The sequence below is a fragment of the Castor canadensis genome, chromosome 5, assembly GCF_047511655.1.
Source record: "Castor canadensis chromosome 5, mCasCan1.hap1v2, whole genome shotgun sequence".
Taxonomy (NCBI): domain Eukaryota; kingdom Metazoa; phylum Chordata; class Mammalia; order Rodentia; family Castoridae; genus Castor; species Castor canadensis.
In genome coordinates this window covers 88,166,898-88,188,156 of record NC_133390.1, presented here as the reverse complement: position 1 = coordinate 88,188,156, position 21,259 = coordinate 88,166,898, and the positions used below count along the sequence as shown (strand labels likewise).

Here is a 21,259-nt window from a genome sequence, read left to right as displayed (position 1 = left end):
GGTCCCGGACACCCGCTAGGAAAATACGAGCCATTTCTCTCTGTTGCTTTCGGTTTTCCTTAGCCTGGAACTCCCGGTCCTCCTTTCTCAATTTCTCCTGGGCTTCCCTGTCTTCCTTTCTCTGTCTTTCCTCCCTTTCTTCTGGAGTTTCCCTAGCGGTAAAAACCTTTTCTGCTACCTGTAGCATTTCCCTTATAGTCATCTCCCCTAAGTTTTCCTGTTTATTGAGTTTTCTCCTAATGTCTGGGGCTGCCTGATTAATGAATGAGAGTACCACAGCAGACTGGTGGAGGTCCGCCTCAGGGTCAATCGGGGTGTACTGACGGTATGCCTCATAGAGGCGCTCTAAGAAACCGGCTGGGCTTTCGTTTTCCCCTTGAATGACTGCTTTTACTTTTGCAAAATTGGTGGGCCTTCTAGCGGCCGCTCGGAGACCGGCCATCAGAGTCTGGCGGTAGATCCGAAGACGCTCCCTACCTTCTGCGGTCCCGAAATCCCAATCAGGCCGGCGTAGGGGAAAAGCCTCGTCTATGGCCGGTTGGAGAGTTGTGGGTCTCCCATTATCCCCCAAGACATTCTTCCTCGCTTCGTTGAGGATGCGCTCTCGTTCCTCCGTCGTAAAAAGAGTATTGAGCAGCTGATGACAGTCATCCCAAGTGGGGCGGTGTGTATGCATGATGGACTCCAGGAGATCTATGAGACACTTGGGGTCTTCAGAAAAGGGCGGGTTCTGCGTCCTCCAGTTATATAGATCACTGGAGGAGAAGGGCCAGTACTGAAACTGTTGCCCTCCTCCCGGTCCCCCTTGGCCCACCATCCGGACTGGAAGTGTAGGGACAGTTTCCTCCCCCTGTGTTGATGAGGGGGGCCCGTCTTCCCCCTCCCTTTCCCGGATCCCTCGGGGGCGAAGTCTTCGACCCATTCCTCCTCCTGCTGCCAGTCCTGTTGAGGAGGATGAGGAAATTTCCTCCTCCGGGGCACTGGCTTGGCCAGGGGGAGTCATGTATGGAGGCGGCCGATCTTCCTCTGCCCCTGCGAGGGATGGGTAAAGGGGGGAACTCTCTGGTAAGACCGGAGATGGTGAAGGAGATGCCCTAATTTGAGGACCGGTCAAGGTGGGAAGAGGAAGTTTTTCCTCCTCCTTTATGACCAAGGCGGGCGTAACTGGGGTTTTAGCCCCGGGGGCCGAACTGGAGGGGTGGGTCAGAAAAACTGTTAACCAAGGGGGAGGGCTCCTCACCAGATCCTCCCAAACCAAAATGTAAGAAACTTGGTCTGGATGGCCTCGATTGTCTGGCTGAAAAATGACTGCTTTAACCTTAGTGATCAGGTCTAGGGAGAGGGAACCTTGAATGGGCCACCCGACTCCAAAGGTGGGCCACTCTGCAGAACAAAAGGTGTCGAACTTACCTTTCTTGATGACCAGACCCGCATTTAAGGCCCTTTCTTTAACTTCTGGAAAGTGAGAAAGGATCAGAGACTTTGGGGTTGTTTGTCCCTGTCCCATTGTGGAAGGAGACTCAAACACCAAGAGAGATAGAACAAAAAGGGTAAAGGCAACAATAATTCCACACACACACAACACTCTCCAGCACTCGCTCGGACCGGTCCTTCTCTCACACTGGTGCGCACCCCATTCAACCTCCTCACCGTCCAACTGGGATATCAGGCCGAAAGGCGTCCACTTGACGGGTGGTCGGTCGACTAGCTCAATTAGTTCTTCACCTGGCGCCAGGGTTCCTAAAATGCTCGAGCCCAAATGAGAGGAAAGCCTCTCCCAATAGGACCCTGTGGTCCTCCTTGCGAGATTCCCAGAATGAATCTCCCTGGGGATTGGCCGAATCCCCGCCGCGGCCCAAATGGAACACTCAAGTTCCTCCAAATGAGGGTCTGGGATCCCCTCCCAACGCCTAGGACTTGGGATCGCCCCTGCTTTCTCGCAGGCAGGTTCTGTCTCTCGAGAAAATGAAATCTCGGTGGGACCTCCAAATGTTAGGACCCGGAATCCTATTCCCCCGAGAGACAGAGAGCCAGGCGTGAATGCAATCAACAAAGCAGAGTTTATTGGACTGGCTAGCCAGGGTCGAGCTCCCACACGGACACGCAGGACCGGTTAGGAAAGCAAGACCCTGAGCCTCTTAGGGGGAAATCTTATATAGACTGCAGTGGCGTGCATATTTTTGTTATCAACATTAGACAAGCAGGCAGAGCACATCCTGCACGTACTTCACATCTTGCTCGTACCTCACATCTTGCTTGTATCTCACATCTTGCTCGTATCTCACATCTTGCTCGTATCTCACATCTTGCATTCCTCACATTCTATATGCCCTAACTGAGCCCTGCCTCATTGCTTATCTTATCTACATGGGATGTTTGGTACTGGTTTCTCCAACAAGGGGGTTGGGGCCCGCTGAGACCTCATATTCCTTTCAGCAGTAGGTTCACACTTTTTGCTCAGGCCAGCCTGCATATGATTCTCCTATTTATTCTTCCCCCACAGCTGAAATGAGAGGCACTCACCACCAAGCCCTGCCATCAGTTGAGCTGAGGTCTCCCAAGCTTTTTGTCTGGGCTGGTCTTGAACTGTGATCCTCCCAATCTCCACCTCCTGTGAATCACTGCTTTTATAGAGGAAAATAATGATTTTTATGCAACTGCACACACAAAATCAAAGATAACAAAGAAAAATGTCTTAACTTTTAAAAATTTAGGTTTTAATAAATATGATCTTTCACCTCCTTAATTAGCAATTTAAATATCCAGTCAGAGCAAAGTCACTGAAGAGTAATACTCATACTACTGGGGCCAAGGGAAAACAGGATAAAACTTGGGGAGACAAATCTTGGTACATGTATTAAGAACCATAAAAAAAAATGTGAGGATCTGGAGGAGTGTCTCAGTGATAGAGTACAATCTCAACATGCATGAAGCCCTTGGCTCAATCTCCAGCACTCTGCCCCTGAAAAATACAGTTTTTCTTTGATCCAGCCAATTTCCATTTCTGGTAGACTAACCCATAAATATAATACAAAATATAAGGAAAATAGGCACGAGGACATTGAATAAAGCATTGTTTGTTACACTTTGAAAAGGTGGAAATAAGTTAAATTCCCATCACCAGGAACTTGGCTTAGTCAGTTTTAGTCTACCCATTCATGTGACCACTTAAACTAAAAGCTATGAGGACCATTGTGGAAAATACAGAAGAGTCAAAGGGACAAAAATAAGTATACAGTATCCACTAATCACAAAAATATAAAAATGTAAGTGTAAAAATGACTACAAAGAATTCTGGGTCATTTCCCTCTTTTCCCCCAGATTTTATATAATTATATAATTTAAATAAAAGTTTAGGTTACAAAAGATAATATACATAAGACTACATGAAAATATAACATTATAGAAATAATTTGGATGCTGGTTTTCAATCTAGTACTCTACCTGCAACTGACCCCTTGTCACACCTCTGTTACATTACACCTCCAGGAATCATGGTGCTCTGCCATCTGTTCTGTGCTATCTCTTGAATCAATATTTATGAATTTACTTTGCAGGGGTCCATGCATCATTGAACCATACAGAAGAGTTTTTTTCAGAGAAAGTAATTTTCTCAACATCACTGATATTCATGCATGAGACTTTGCATAGGGCTATAGCTATTGATATTGAGAATAATTCCTCATAATGGTAGAGCAGCTTTATTTCAGGATAGGTGTAACATCTTCCCTTTAGAGAAATGCAGCCTGGAGAGGGATTTCTTCCACATCCTAGATACATGCAAAAAAAATCACTGGAGCAAGACTCATAATCAAATCCCCCAAGACTTCAACTTTTCCTTTTCTTGCAGATTGAAAAACTTCCAAAGACTCTAGCCCCTTGGACTTTCACAAGGTCTGATCACACTTCCAAATATAATTCTGCTGGGATGATTTGCTTTCATCACAAACTCAGTATGGCTTAATGGCCCCAACTTGTTTTTCTCCTCATTTCTATGACATCAATGCCTTCTTCCTTTCTTTCCCTTCCTTCCTTCCATTTTTATGGTGATACTGGAGTTTGAACCCAGGGCCTTGCACTTCTAAGCAGGTGTTCTACCACTTGAGTCATGCCCCCAACTCAGGACCCACTTTCTGAGTTACTTAAACTCTAAAAGTCAAAAAACTAATGAGTCACTTTCCTCCTACATACATACAATAAGTCAGCAAGGCCTGTCTTTCTTCATAATGATTCCCCAGATCAAAACCCTTCCCTTTCCTTTTCCCTGCCTCCATGCTTATTCAGGTTTACCACTACTTCAAACGTCTCCTAATTGGTCTCTCTGCCTCTGTCTCTTGCTTGCTACCCAAGCCCATTGTTATATGAATGTGTCTAGGATGCAAGAGTTGGTCATGCAACTCCCCAGGACACTAAAAATATTCTGTACATTCCTCATTACCTACTGGATGAAGTGAGCTGCAGCACTCAAAGCCCTCCATAATTTGGAGCCAACCTACTTTTCTAGCTTTGTTCTCTAAGGCTACCACGTTACACATCCCCAGCTGTTCACATTAAAGTGCATCTCCAGAGCACATCTCCAGTAGAATGCAACTGAATGACACACTGCAAATGATGCTCCCTGGAACTGTGCAACAAGGGGCTGTTCTCCCCTAATCCACCCCTAAAACCTTCCCTGAAAATGTTCTTTTGGCCTCTGACTCTTTGGACTGTCTTTGCATAGCAAGTCTTGGCCATTTTTTAATACTCCTGATGCAGGAAGCCATTCCTGGTTTCCCCAGCTCTTTTCTGGTATCATCCTAATTGCATTTGTTATGTTCATGTGCTGAGATATGTCCAAATCAGACTGAAGTGTTACTTATTTATTTACTTTTACATTCAGAATGAAATGATTTGTATGTAGCTCAATAGTATGCAAAACTAATCTATGGTGATATAAATGAGAATATTTCTTGCTTTGGGTAGGAAGATTGACTGGGAAGAAGCAAAAGGGACCTTTTGTTCCCTCCAGCTTTACCTAGATATACTTGACAAATAAACATTATTTATATTTAAGGTGTACAATATGATACTTTGATAAGTATATATAGTGTAAAGTGATTACCTTAATCAAACCAATATAACATATCTGTCACTACACACAGTTAAGAGTTAAGATCAACTCTTAGAAAGAAAATGTTAGAAGATGAAGAATATTGAGGCAACCCATCTACATATGAATATAACATAATACATTGTACAGTAGGTTGAAGAATATTAGGGGAGCATAGTGATAGAGAATGAGTAAGTAATGGAGGGAAGGGGGTTGATTTTAAAAAAGCATGATCTAGATAAACCTGAAGAACCAAGGCAAATCCCCCTTGGACATACACACTTAATTTTTAAAAAATGAATGGCAGGAAGGAAAAATAAATCTCTTCCAGGGTTATATACCAGTGTGAGGGGGGTGGCACAAGGAAGGGATAATGAGGGTGAATATAGTGATGTGTTTTGTATCTATATATGATAACAGAAGAATGAAACCTGTTGAAATTGTTCTAAGAAGGGAGGAGGGGGAAACGGAGAATGATGGAGGGGATAAATCTAACTAAGGTATATTGTAAGTGCATATGTAAATATCACAACTATTATAAGCTAATAAGATCATTAAAAAAAGATTAGCTCTCAGCAAATTTCGAGTATACACTATAGTATTATTAATTTAGTCAGTATTCTGGGCATTAGATCTCCAGAATTTATTCATCCTGCATAGGTGACCTTTGTGTTCTCACTGTCCCCTTTCCCTACCTCCAAGCCCTTGGCAGCCAGCATTTTATTCACAGGTTTTATGAGTTTGAATTTTTTTTTATAATCCACATATAATTGAGAACAGTGTTATTTGTCTTTCTGTGTCACATTTATTTCATTCAGCATGCATCTTCTAGGTTCATTTATAGTGTGTGATAGAACTGAATTCCTTCATTTTAGGGCCAAATACTATTCTATCTTCCCTCCCGTCTTTCTTTCTTTCCATCTCTCCATTAATTTGTTGGTGGACACTTAGGTTGTTTAAATATCTTGGTTTTGTAAATAATGCCTTAGCAAACACAGGCAACCAGCTAGATCTTTGATGAGTTAATTTCATTCCCATTGAATTCCATAGTGGAATTGCTGGATCATATGGTAGGTCCATTTTTGCTTTTTGGGTGATCTTTCATATTGTTTTTCATAATGGTTGTACCAATTTAAGCTACAATTATAATGTGCGGGTGTTACCTGTGTTCTTTTTAATCCACATCTTTGCCAACATTTGTTTTTGGTATTTTTATTTTATCAATAGCTATCCTAGCAGGCATGAAGTGATCTCTCAATGTAGTTTTAATTTTTATTTCCTTATAATTAGTTGGGTACTTTTTCATATACTTGTTAGCCACTTGTATATCTTCTTTTGAGAAATGTTTATTTAATTGGCTCATATCCCATGTTTAAAATTGAGTCATTTGGTCTTTTGGCTATTAACTTGTTAAAGTACTTTATATATTTTGGTATTAGCCCCTTATCAGATAGGTGATTTGAAACTATTTTCTCTAGTTTCATAGATTGCCTTCTCCTTCTCTTGATTGATTGTCATATGGAAGCTTTTTAGTTTAGCACCGCACATGTCTATTTTTTGCATCCCTTGTCTGTGCTTTTGATATCATATCCAAAAAGTAAATCCCAAACCAATATCAAGAAGGTTTTCCCCTATATTTTGTTCTGTTTGTTTTATAGTTGGAGACCCTATCTCAAAAAAACTTCACAAAAAAGGGCTTGTGGAGTGACTCAAGTTGTAAGGCCTGAGTTCAAACACCAGTACCGAGAAAAAAAAAAAAGAAAAAAATTCCCTTTGATTTCTCCTTTGACTCAATGGTTGTTTATGAGTGCAGTTTTTAGTTTCCATGTATTTGGGAATTTTCATGTTTCATTCAGCTGTGGTCAGAAAAAGCACTTGGGATGATGTTTACATTACATAATGACCTTTTTCATCTCTTATGTCAGTTTTTGACTTGAACTCTATTTTGTTTAGTATACATATAGTCACTCTTACTCTCCTTTGCTTGTCATATCATGGAATATCTTTTTCCATCCCTTCATTTCAGCCTGTGTGTGTCCCTAATGCTAAAGTGAGACTCTTATTGTCAGCATCTGATCCGATCTTGTTTTTTATTTTTATCCATTCCACCACTTACTTGATGATTTTTCTGTAGTGTTAACCTTTGGCTCCTGTCCTTTGTGCATCTACAACAGCTTTTCTCTTTATCCTTCCTATAAGATTTTCATAACACGTAATTAGGGTTATAAGTTTATTTTAAGCTGACAACAACTTCAATTGCATGTAAACACTACACTTTTGCTTCTCCTTTTCACATTTTATGTTACTTATATCATAATTTGCATCTTTTAAAATATTTTCCATTTAGAAATTATTGTATTTAAATTTATCTTAATATTTTTATCTTAACTTTTATGCTAGAATTAAAGTAACTTACAGACGATTAAAATTTTAATTGTATCCTTACCAGTGACTTATACTTTCATACATTTTCATGTTACTAATAAGCATATTTTTGCTTCAACTTAAAGAATTCCTGTGAGCATTTTTTACAAGTCAGTCTAGTTTTCTAAGGAATTTCCTCAGCTTTTGTTTGTCTGAGAAAGTCTTCATCTCCCCTTCATTTCCTGAGAATAGCTTTGCTGAGTATAGTATTCTTGGTTGGTGTTTTTTTTTTCTTTCAGTACTTTGAGTATATCATTCCATTCTCTTTTGATTTGCAAGGTTTCTATGGAGAAATTCACTGGTAACCTTATGGAGGTCCCCTTGAACATAATGAGTTACCTGTCTCTTGATAATTTTAAAATTCTCTTTTCCTTTGACTTTTGATAATTTAATTATCAAACACAAACATCAGCATGTGTTGATGTTATCTTCTTCCCATTTCAGATCTCTGAGATTCATGGATGTAGATATTCATTACCCTCCCTCCAAGATTGTGAAGTTTTTAGACATTATTTCTTTAAATAAGACTTCTGCCCCTTTCTCCTCTCTCTTGTTCTGGAACTCCTATATTGTACACATCTTTCTATTTGATGGTGTCCTCTAAGTCCTGCAAATCTTCGCATTTTTCATTGTTTTTTCTCTTCTCAGTGTAAATTTCATATGAGCTGTCTTTGAGTTCACAGATTCTTTCTTCTGCTTGACCAAGTCTGCTATTGACATTCTCCATTGCATTCATTCATTATATTCATTAATTATAGAATTTCTGTTTGGTACTTCATTATGATTTCTATCTCTGTAAACTTCCATTTTGGTTCATGTTTTATTTTCCTGATTTCATTTAGCTGTCTCTCTGTGTGTTCTCTTATAGCTTTTGAGCTTCCTTAAAACAATTATTTGAATTCTTTTTCAAGCAGTTCATAGATTTCTATTTCTTTGGAGTTGGTTACTGAAGCATCATTCTTAGTTTCCTTTGGGGGTGTCATGTTTCCTGATTCATCATTATCTGTGTAGTTTTGCTTTGGTGTTCATGTAGTTGAAAGAGAATTTCTCTTCCTAATTTATAGACTTTTGGCAGTAATAGATGGTCTCCTGCCAGGTCCATGGATTAATAGGACTGCCTCCAGAATTTCAGTCAAGCCAGGCAGGAGCTGGATCATGTGGCTGCTGCTTGGTCCTTGATATGATCCAGGTCTGTTACAGAGGCACATGTGGCCATGATTCTTTCCTGATCCCCAGGGGAATGGGACTATTTCTGTGATAATAGTCAAGCAAGGCTGGAGCTAGAACATGAGGCAAGTCTGCAGGTAGCAGGCTTATTACTAGAGGTACGGATGAGTGTGTCTCCTACCAAGTCTCTGAGCAGATCCTTGGTGGTTCCTTGGGTAAACAGAACTGCCTCCATACTGTGCACAGGAGTACTTCACGATCTACAGTTTGGCTAAATGTTGGTGGGCATTTTGGCAGGAGTTCCAACAGGAGTGAATGTCATCAGTTCCTGGATAGACAGACTGCATCCAAACTGCAGTAGACTGGGTCAGGAACTATATCTAGAAAGCTGCCTTAGTTCAAGTTCAGAGGGCCTATTACAAGGAGCACAAACAGATATGGCTTCTTTTGAGTATTATAGTAGATGTGACTGACTAGAGGGTAAACTGTGACCAAATGGGACTCTAGCTAGTCCATAGGAAGATGGACGTTCAGAGTTAGGATCACATTAGGTGGGCCTGTAACCAAGGTGTGGGCTTTCCTTCTCAAAGCCACTTTCCTCAGCCAGGGGCCTCAGCCAGGAGGCACTTTCCCCCAGTGGATGTGGGATCATTGTTTTTGTTGAGGAATGAGACCTAAGCACATTCTGCCATCCTGCTGATATTCACTAAAAGGGAACTTTTCCAGAAATGTTTTAAATCCTTTTCCATTTTAGTACTATCTCCAAGAACTTGGATAAGTTTATTTCTCTAAGCCTTATCTGTCTATAAAATGGACATTAAACTATTTGCCATTTTCTATCTCTTAACTAAATACTCATGGTTTCAGAGGTTCTTGATTATGGGCACTTGAGCCTGTTGCTTTGTACAGCATACTACCTCATGCCAGAAGAGTGTGGTGGAAGAAGCCTGTTCATCTCAAGGTGGATGAAAAGTGAAAGAGAAAGACAGGAAGTGGCCAAGGTCCCAATATCTCCTTCAAGGGCATGCCCCCAATGACCTAACTTCCTTATACTAATCCCTACCTCATGAAGATTCACCACCTTCCAATAGCACCACAAGATGGGGACCAAGTCTTTAATACATGGGCTTTGGGGGGACATTGAAGATCCAAACTACAGTAATTACCTGTCCCCATAGAGCTTAGGGAATATTAAACAAATCACAAATATGATGTAGTACACTTAGCTTGGCTCCTGGCACATTGTAAGCGGTCCAGCATTTTGACTGTCATGATACCTACTGTTGAGGTGATAGTTGTGATTTTCATTCTCTTAAACTGGGAGAATGGGGCCTTGGAGAAAGGATGCAGGCCAGGCTCTGCCACCTCCAAGCTGAGAAGCCTTAAACAAATTCTTTCTACCTTTCTGAGCATTGGTTTCCTTTCCAGCTAAACAATCAAATGATATAATTGATGAAAAATGCTTTGCAGAGTAAGCAGACTACATAAACATAAAGTACTGATACCAGTGTGAGTGCCTAGATGACAGGAATTTCATTTAGCTTTTATTATTCTCAGAGCCTCTGCACTGCCTCATAGATAAGTAGTGCTCAATCTACTGTTATATAATCTAGTGAATAGGAATAAAACTCTGTACATTAGTCCAAAGAATTATGAATCATGGTTGTAATGTGTTTTTAGAGTTTGAAAAAAAAATTTAGAGACTGTTTCCATCAATGCCCTAACTTATTCTCACCTAAAATCACAACCACGGTAGGAAGAGATCTTTCTCACAATTATTCTGGCATGTATGATGTGGTATTTCCACACCAACAAGTAATTCTCCAATTCTCTGGACACAACCAGGAAGTCCTACAATCCAATTAAATTAAACTCTGACATTAATTATCCATAGTTAGTTTCAGACTCCACCAGCTTAAGCATGCAATACCACAAGATGGCTCTAACTCCAAAGACCAGCCTCAAGTTTTGTATTTTCACCTCTTCTGAACAACTGACTACAAATTGAGAATTCCTATGGCCTCCTCTTCAGATTCAGTAATATGCTGAAATGACTTACGGAAGTAGGGAAGCACTTTGGTTACTATTACTGGTTTATATAAAGGATATCATAAAGGAGACAGATAATGAACAGCAGAAGAAGAGGTATACAGGACAAGGTCTGCAAAAGTTGTAGGCACAAGAACTTCTGTCTGTATGGAGTTGGGATTCATCACTCTCCTGGCACACGGATGCATTCACCAACCCATAAGCCCTCCAAGCCTCATCATTTAGGAGTCTATTCTAGCAATTTCATGATAAGAGGCATGGGTATTTAACTCTCCAGCTTCTCTCCTCTCCCTGGAGATCAGGAGTTGTAGTGGGGGTGCTAACCCTCTAATGGTGCCTTCTGGTGACCAGCTCTATCCTGAAGCTATCTAGCCCCTCCTCTGACCACCAGTCATAGCATACAAAAGGCATTCTTATCACTTCAGCTACTCCAAGGGTCTTCAGAGCTTTGTGCCAGGAACCTGAGCAAAGACCAAACATCTATGTCTTCTTATTCCACACAGGTTCGCCAAGAGATGCAACCACTAAAGTCAGATCTGCATCTGGCTTGTCAGATTTTTCTTCCCATCACTATTTTCTTTGTGTGTGTGTGTGTTTAGTGGTGCTGGGCTTTGAACTCAGGGTCTCATTCTTGTTAGGCAAGCATACTACTTCTTGAACTGTGCCCCTAAACCCATCATTCTTTTCTGATTCTTCATATTAAGATCTCATAAAAGAAAAGCAAGTAAATTTGAATATTTTAATGTTATTAATTTTAATATATACCAAAAACTTAGCAATCTAGTTAAGAAAATTGATGAAAAACTTGCCTAAAGGCAGTGGAGAGCTATAAATAATGATCATTTTTCTTTTAGTTATTTTCTTCCTTCTGCAAAGAACAGCAAACTGTAGCACTGAACTTGGGTCTTGGTGGAAATAGGAGGGTATGGATATGATTAGTAAGGTCATATGGATGTGACTAGTAAAATCATATGAAATGACTGAAGAAAGTCAAGCAAATAGGTCAGACACCTGGAACAGAAGAGAAAGGGAAAATGTAGAGGAAGGCATCTTCTAGCTAAAAGGGCTTGTTTGCACGTCTTTGATGCCATTCCTACTGTCACCATCACACTTACTCTATCTTAGTCCTCCTTTCCCCTACTGATCTCTGTTTGGCCATTTGTATGTATCACTGCCTCCAGCACCCCTCAGACACTGTTAGTTCGTTGAATCTTTACATCTTTGAATCTGCCTTAACACCTCTGATAATTCATTAGTGAGAATTGATGATGGCAGATAGATGGGTGATGGAAGAATGAGTAGATGGATGGATGATGGAAAGAAGGAAGGAAGGAAGAAAGGAAGGAAGGAAAGCAAAAGAGCACTCTCCTTTGCCCCCAGGATTCAATCAAAGTTTAAAGAGAATTTTTAGAGATACCTTGGGTTCATTTATTTTAAAATATTCTAATAAAGAGATTCCTAATGGATGGCCCTTGGACTGAATTCAACATAGGCACCTGTTTTGTTTGCTGTTACCACAATAGCCTTTTAATAAATAAAGAAATAAATTCATATTATAATGAATTCATTGCCAACATATAAAATGGAGAGGTGTATTATTTAAAAGAATCCAGATTTTTCTGATAATCCACCAATTGTGGGCTCATATTTCCATTTCCTTTGGATAGGACAGACACTGTCCTATGTGCCACAGTAATTATCATTGACATAGGTAATAGTTGCCATTTATCACTTAGGTTTAAAAATTTTAAATCCTGACCTTTATGTCTTACTTACCTACCTGCTTAGCACCATTAAGTTATAAACATTGGTCTTAGGCAGAACCACAACACCTTCCCCAGACTAAAAGAAAGAAAGATGTCAAAGGGGAAAAATTTTAAGAAAGCATAATAACACTTACTGAGCTTTTGCAGTGTATTGTGAGCTATGCTGTATTATATACCGTTGCAGTATACTATATGAATCGAGCACAGTTCTTATCACCATTTCATTGCTGAGGAAACTGTGGCTTAGATGTTGGGTAAGTTGTCCAAGGTTATCATTCATAAGTATTCATAATACAGATATTTCTGCCTCCAGAGCCTAATGTTGGAATCAGTTCACTGCCTTTGTACTCTGTCTTAACACATAAATGATGAAATCAGCACTGTAATATGCTTTCTTCATCTCTTTGAAACATCAAATAAATATTGATTAAGTACACTCAAGCAATTGTAAATTAGGCAGTCAATTTTGAAGTGCTCCAAATCTTGCCTATTTGTGTTCCTGTGGTAGTGAGCTGGCATTAATAATATGCTTGGGTAAATTCCCTCAGCATTTGGTAGTTTGAAACAGCCAACATACAGGTGGGAGGATGTGTATAGCAAAGAAGTAGTGTAAAATCTCTTTCTTTTCTTTTCAATTGAACTTATTGTGGCATGTAGGAAATTCATTCTGAAAGATGGTGAGTTTCTTAAATGGTAGCTAATTCTGATGCATCTGCAAGCACTTGACTTGTTGGGTACCCGAGCTCCTTCTGCATTCGTGTGTGCAGAGAGGGACGTTATCACTGAATTAGAGAAATTAGAGCCATCTAAGACTCTGTCTCAGTCACTACAGCCCTCTTTCAGCATGGGAAAGTTTTTTTGCACTCCCTTTCCTGTTAATAACTCTTGTGTCCTAATTGTTCCTATGGTTCAGTGTTTTTTCTGATAAAATTTAAATTTTTTCCTCTCAGTTGTGCTAGCTAATATTTATTTTTCAGTACTAAGGATTGAACTCAAGACCTTGCACTTGGTAGGCAAATGTTCCACCATGCCCCAAGTCCTTGAAATTTTTTTGATAAATTCTTATCTAAACCAAATCTCTACACTTATGCCCCACCATTACTATGCATTATCTATTATAATAACAGACCTTGTTACTATACCATATTGTGCTAAAGGCACATGAGACCAATATTGAACTGTCAATATGAAGCGCTGTAATCAGAGGAGACAAAATTTACATGGTGCACCTTCAATGTGGTAGAAAATTCCTTCATCCAAGGTAAACCAAGGTGATCACAAAGACTGATATTTTGTTTGCTGTTATGTTCTGTATGTGAACGCCTTTCAGAACATAGTTAATATTTTTGTAAAAGTTTATTAAATCTATTTGTTGCACATTACATTGTCACAAACCTTTTAAGAAGTCATAGCTCAAACAGCAGCTTGGCCAAATGGGAACAAATGGTCAGTTAAATGCATTTGGAAACAATTTCATAGGCTTTCAAGAGTTTTTCTCCTATAGGGAGTAGTATGTTCCTATGGTTAACATAGACATTTGGATTCAATCAGAAATTGCATCCCTGAGAACATCTTCAGACTGTATTGTATGTTAGGAATTCAAAATGTCTTCCTGTGTCCTGTTCACTAGTTTATGCTCTTTTCATTTGATAACTTCTCCAAGAAGCTCCTTCCTGAGCCTTACCTGAGGAAGCTAAACTAGTGATGTGATTTGAGGGGTGCTGGAAGCCTCCTTCAAATTCCCACCCAGGAGTATGCACCCCACATATCTTCCCTCTGGACTAGAAATTCCCACTCTTGGTCACTGCTCAGTCAGAGGAGACTCCTGTCTTTGGGAGAGGTGACTCATTAAGAGCTACTATATCTGCCTCCATAAAAATTGATTCATCCAAGATTTCTCTGAATTTGCCATGAACTTTCACACTTCTGTAGCTGGTTATAGGACATTTGGGAGGATCTTACACCTCTTTGCTACTGGCTTTCCGAAATCAAAGATCTGGCTCAAATGTTACATTTCTCATAAAAATCATCCCAACCAAAAGCTGGAGCATACACCAACTCAACATTAAATGAAGCCAGGAAATTAGAAAAATGTTGGAAATGGAGAAAAAAATATAGATCTCTGCCCTTGGGTCCTGAGACCCTCCCAGGCCACTTTTCCCAAAGTGATTAATGTCTCAACTGGGTATATATAATGGCTTTAGAAGCTACATACATTAATTTTAAATATAATTATTATTTATTTACTCTTAAATTTACTATTTAATTATGGTAAATGACCCTGGCTTCCAGTCATAGTAGTAACATAAAGGTTTTTTTTTTTTTAATGAACAAAAACCTCATGAAGTTCGTGCTTAGCATTCATAGATGTGAGGAAATTTAGGTGATAAACTAAAATTTAGAAGTTGTTTCAGAAGAAAACAAGTCCAGAAATAGACAAATGGTAATACAACTGGTAAGGGCTGTGATAGAGTTATGAAGATAATCTGCAGGATCTTGTCAGAAGCACCAATTGCCTGGGATGGAGGGTCAAAGATGAATTGGCTTATGCACGGCTCATCTGATCTACTGTGTGAGTCAACTTTCTATCATTATGACAAATACCTTAAATAATCAACTTAGAAAGAGAAATGGTTTATTTTATCATAAGTTTCAGGATTTCCAGTCCATGATCACTTGGCCCTATTGCTTTGGACTTGTAGCAAGCCAGGACATTATGAACGTAGTATGTGGTGGAATTAAACTGTTCACATTAGAGTTAGGAAGCAAAAACAGAGAAGAGAAATGATGGTCTTACAATCCCCTTCAAGGGTGTGCCCCCAATGATCTAAAAACCTCTCCTAGATTCCACTTCTTAGACATTTTACTACTCCCCAGTGGTGCCCCTCTGGGCACCAAGCCTTTGGGGGACATTCAACATTCTATAGAATCCACCCACCGTATCTGACCATTTCCCCAGAAACCACATCACATGGCCCTGAGAGGAGAGGAGTTCCCGCGCTTCAGCAGCCCTCCACACAGAGGTGCATGTGTAAACCAACTGTTGTTCCTAAAGCTAAGATTTAAAGGAGAAGTATTGCTTTTCCTGGATCTGGCACATAAAATAGAACTGTACACATAGTTTGGCTTTGTCATCTTTCCACTCTCAGGTTTACTATTAGATTTCTTAGTTATTCAGGCTCTTCCTCATTTTTCATTAAGTATCCTGATAAGTGAGTTGAAGCTCTAGAGAAATAGGTACCTTTCCAAAAAAGATCCTACTTCATAATAACCAAAATATGGCTAAATAGGGCAGAGGAGGTAGCTGTAAATCCTGGGAAGTTAGGCCTACAGGAAATCTCCAATAGATGGTTGAAGCCTAAGTAACATTACAGCCCAGTCCAGGCCACACCACCTTCACTCCTTTCTCTTCTTTGCCCTCTGGAATATCCATGGAAGGCAGATTGCATAGGTAGCAGCATAACACATGAAGAGTCCAGGTTTTTGCTGACATCCTGGGCAGCTCTTGATGGAGTTCAAAATAACAGAGAGTAATGATGAACAATATGTGCAATGCAGTGTTCTAAGTGTTTGACACGTATGCATTTATTTAATCTCCATGACAACACTATGAAATGGGTACTGTTGTCATCTCTGTCTTACAGCTGAGGAAACTGAGGCACATGAAGTTTAAGTCACTTAGTTTTCTATCTACATAGGTCCCTGGACTAGAGTCTAGACATTTTGGATCTAGAGTCTTTGCTCTTGATCTGCACAGACTCCAGCTTTTCCCTTCTACCTCTCCCTAGGTGAACAAAAACATGATCTATCAATGATGCACCTGCCTCTTCCTTCTTGGAAAGTATTCTGGCCTGACATTTCCTTGAGATCTAGGAGTATAGGCTCACACTCTTTAATGTGTTTCTATTATAGTTCAGAGCAGAATTTCTTCTCACTAGTCAAGCAGTAGCTTCCTCAGCAGTCTCCCAGTCTGTGGTCTTTCTCCCACTCCAAACTGTTCGAACACTGAAGCCAGAGCACCTCTGATTAAGTGTTCCTATGTTAAATTTTAAGAACTTCCCCATTTGAAGATCTACCTGCCTCTGCTTGAGATTCCAGGTTCCTCTGGTCTTGTCTCAAGCCCACCTTTCCAAAATTATCTCCATTCTTCCCTCTCCCCCAACACATGCACATGCATGGAGTGACCCAGTTGTAGGCTCACTTTTTGGCTGCCATGACTTTGTCTCTCTAAAAAAGCCATCTCCCATATTCTGTCTCTCTGAGCCACACTCAAGCCCCACCCAGAAATTACATTCTCTGCAAGGTTTTCTACATATACAAAGTCAAAATTCATCTCCTCCCCAACCATTCCTGTTAAAATCTTTGACTCATTCATAGACACTATACCTTACATTATATAAGCATTGAGCATGTGCCCTGTATTAAGCTAGTTAAATATTTTTTGAATAAGAATATTGACCACAGGTAGGGAAGTCTACTCAATTTACTTTCTTTTTTTTTTATTTCAGTTAATTCTTCACTTTACTGTATAGTGCTTTTTTTCTGAAGTCTCTGAAACCACCACATCTTTATAAGACTTCATAAAGAACAACACTCAGGATCAGAAGTATACATACAATGAAGACCAAAATTGTGCAGATGAGCAGGACCTTGGCTACAACTATTAGATACAGATACCATTTCCCTGATGAAAGCTGATAGTGCTGTCCAGCAGGCAGGGGACTTTCGTTGGGTGATCTATTATCTACTCTGTCCATACTGTACAATCTATACACCTAACCAGATTCAAGCCTACGTCTCCCCAACAATGTGAAAAACAATTACACACACACACACACACACACACACACACACACACACACACACACCTGATCTAAATGGAATCTTCTCTGGTTTTTCCTTCCACATGTCTGTCAGAATTGAGTACATTGTTGGTTTAATGGTGATTCCCTCTACAGTTTGCTTGAGTCTGTATATTACATCCTGTCGTTCTTACCATCATTTCCATAAATCTTGTGCATTATTCTTAATTCCTTTGCCTTCCCAGTTTTCTCTACCTATAATGGAAACACTTTTAATACAAGCAAATCTCCATCCATTGAAGCAATAAGTTTTGCATCCCCATCTAGGGATGGTCCATCCAATGGCCCAAACGTTATCATGACACACATGAAGTCAAAAGATCTGAGTTTTTATGAAGCTCATAGTTTAAGGATTGTGTGATGATGATCAGGTTAACCTCTCTTTGCCTCAGTTTCCAAATCTATAAACCTGAATGTAGCAGTACATTCTTAGTGTGTTTCTTCAAGTATGATTTATCCATACTTATGCTAAGTTCTGGGACAATTTTTGCACCATCAGGCTGAGGTGTAGAAGTGCTTCAGGCAGGTGAGAACATCAGCACTCAACACCTTGTCTTCCTAGACAGGTCTGAGTTTCACATGGTAAGGTAGCCAACACTTCCAGTGGCATGTGACTCTCACTTCTGGGAACACACCAAGTAATCTGCTGCTTCTTACGTTTACTTCCCTGATCAACACACTGTAGGTGTTTAAAGATTGTAGTATTATTATGAATATGGGACAGTAAAACCTGTTGAAATCACCATAAGATGAGGACTAAGACAGAAAGGAGAGTAATAGAGGGGATTAGACAATTCTGGATATATATATATATATATATATATATATATATATATATATGCACATATATATATATATATATATATACATATCCTGTCTGGGTGTTGGTACCAGAAAGAGGGAGAGGCAGAAGGAAAGGGTGAAGGAAGAAAAATATGGTGGAAGTACTATGTATTCACGTGTGAAAATGGAATATTGAGCCATATAAAGAGAAGGACATAAATCAATCATTGTAGCCATGTGTGTTACACCTTACATTGGCCTGGAGCACATGCACTGTTCCGTAGTCAGTAGTCAAGTTCTGCTTTGCTCTGCAGTTAGCACCTCCTGCCAAACCCACCTCAGTCAATCTGCTTAATGCTATGAGCTTCTGTGCTCAATTTACTTTCAAATTCAACTTCCTGAGGCCCTTTTTTTCAGTTCTCTCTATGAAATGTCTGGATATTTAAGCAATTATGTAACAATATGTTGGGGTTGATAGTAGAAGTCACTTTTTACCCTGTAGCAATCTACTCTGAGAATTCTGACTCATCCATTAATTTTCAATTTCATCCACGGTTAATGTCCAATCAGTAACAATGAATAGCTTCCTGGCTATTCTATCCTATTCATCTCTTATCCCCTTACACCTATGATTACTGTACACAGCTGTTTTTAAACATACATTTTAAAAGTAGTTTGAGCCTTAACCATTGTCCAAATATGCCAATTTTCCAAAAATATCCTTTATGTGACTTTAATGTCCAAAATAGTAGCCATTAAATAAAGCCTTGTGTATGCAACTGATGCCATGTAGATCTCTAGTTAAAATCATATTGAGAAGGTGCTGTTGTTTTGTTTTTTGAAAGTACTGGGGCTTCACATTTGCTAGGCAGGCACTCTACCACGTGAGCCACACCTCCAGTCCTTGAAAATGTTGGTAGAAACAAGTTCATGGCATGTTTTTAACTGAATAAAAAGTATATAAAGAATAGAGAACCCAGAAGTAGACCCACACAAATATAATCAAATGATTTACAAAGGTGCAAAAACAACTCAACAGAATAATCTTTCAGCATATGGTTCTGGAGCACTTGGACAGTAATAGGCAAAGAATAACATAAAATAGATGAAGTAAAAATAAATCTTGACATAAGTCTCATGCTTTACACAAAATTATCTCATAATGTATTATAGATTTATATGTAAGGTATAAAACTAGAAAATAGAAAAAAGGGGAGCTATGACTGGATAGAGAGTTCTTACATGTGAAATTATAAGAATGAAATATAAGAAAAAATTACCAAACTGTGCTGTGCCAAAGTTAAAAATTTTTGTTCTACAAAAAGACCCTATTGAGAGGACGAAAGAACAACATAAATATCAAGACAAAGTATTTGCAAACCCCATGTCTCACAAAGGATTTAAATCTAGAATATGTACAGAATTCTCAAAGCTCAGCAAAAAACAAAGAATTTAAAACCAAAAATCTAATTGGAAAATAAGCAAAAGATATGAATAGACATCCCATCAAACAGAAAATGGAGACAGAAAATAAACACATGAAAATATATTTAACATCAGCAGCTATTAAAGGAAATGCAAATTAAAACCACAATGAGATGTTGTACATCTATCGGTGTAGCTAAAATAAAAACTGGTGATGGTACTAATTGATGGCCAGGATTTGGAGGAGCTGAGTCACTCATATATTGCTAGTGGGAATAGAAAATGGTACAGTTGCTCTGGAAAACAGTTTGATTGTTTCTTAATAAAAATCTTTTTTATTAAAATCCAGTAGTCACATCCCTAGGCATTTATCCCAGAGAAATGAAAACTTACGTGCACCCAAAAACCTGCACCTCATTTTTCACCTCAACTTTGCTTGTAAACCAGAAACAACCCAAATGTCCTTCAATAGACAAATGGTTAAACAAACTGTAGTCTATCCATACCATAGAATACAATTCAGTAACCTAAAGAAATGAACTATTGACACACACCACAACTTGGATGGATCTCAAGGGAATTATGATGAGGGAAAAAAGTCAGTGTTAAGAAGTTACATGCATGATTCCACTTACAATAACATTCACAAAATGACAAAACTAAAGAATCAACTACATAGAAGTGGGAAGCAGATTAAGGGTTGCCATGGATTAAAGATGGAGTAGAAGGAAGGGGAATGTGTGATTATAGATGGGTAATACAAGGGATCTTTGTGGTGATGGAATACTTTTATGTCTTGATTGTGCTGGTGATTACACAAACCTGTACATGATAGCAAATTGCCTGGAACTACACACAGAGAGGTAAAATCCTATAAATTCTGAACAAAGCCTGTAATGTATTTAACAGTATTGTACAAACGTCACTTTCTTGCTTTTGGTATTGTACTACATTTTTGTAACCATTAGAGAAAGCTGAGGGAAGGCATTACTAGACTCTGTACTATCTTTACAATTTCCTGTAGTTTATAATTATTTTAAAAAATTAGAAATCTATAAAATAATATGTAGTCTACAACCATACACATATAAGTTTAAGTTGATATCTATATCTTGAAATTTGAAGTTCTGTTATAATTTTTAATCAATATAATACTTAAGAAGGAAATTCTTAATTCATTTGAAATGATGCAATTATGACCTAGGGTCAAAGTATCTTATAATTTAGATTCAGACTCGACTAACATTACATTTAACCAGGATTTAGATATAAAATTTATTAAGATTTAAGATTCAGTATAGAAATAACTTTTAATCTAAGATAAATTTAACACACAGTATTCGTGTTTTTCTGTAAAATTGGAAATCATCTTATAAATATTTAACAGTTTACACATAATATTTAGGTAATTTGGGACATTAGATATTTGTTGACCACTCAAGTATATCCAACGTATTACCTTATATGTCTAATTTAAAGTACAATACACTAAGTGATTTAAAATCTTAATATGAAGTTGAAAGTAAAAGGATTTTATAAAGATCATAAATATTACTGAATACTAAAGATCACTTATATTCATCATATTTAAGGTTTAATGTAATAGTCAAAAAGTTATTTAAGTATTAGAGATTATCAAACAATTGAAGTACTACAATGTTAATTTTGTATTCATCATATAATTTAAGGTAAAT

The 21,259-nt window shown here is 38.7% G+C and overlaps 1 protein-coding gene across 1 annotated transcript in view; it reads right to left on the bottom strand.

The window, feature by feature from the left end:
* Positions 1–21,259, bottom strand: part of LOC141423462 (uncharacterized) — a 64,984-nt gene that overhangs the window by 3,798 nt on the left and 39,927 nt on the right. The window contains exon 3 of the mRNA XM_074075241.1: positions 12,510–12,571. Coding sequence (XP_073931342.1) covers positions 12,510–12,571 — 62 coding nt within the window. The remainder of the gene's footprint in view (positions 1–12,509; positions 12,572–21,259) is intronic.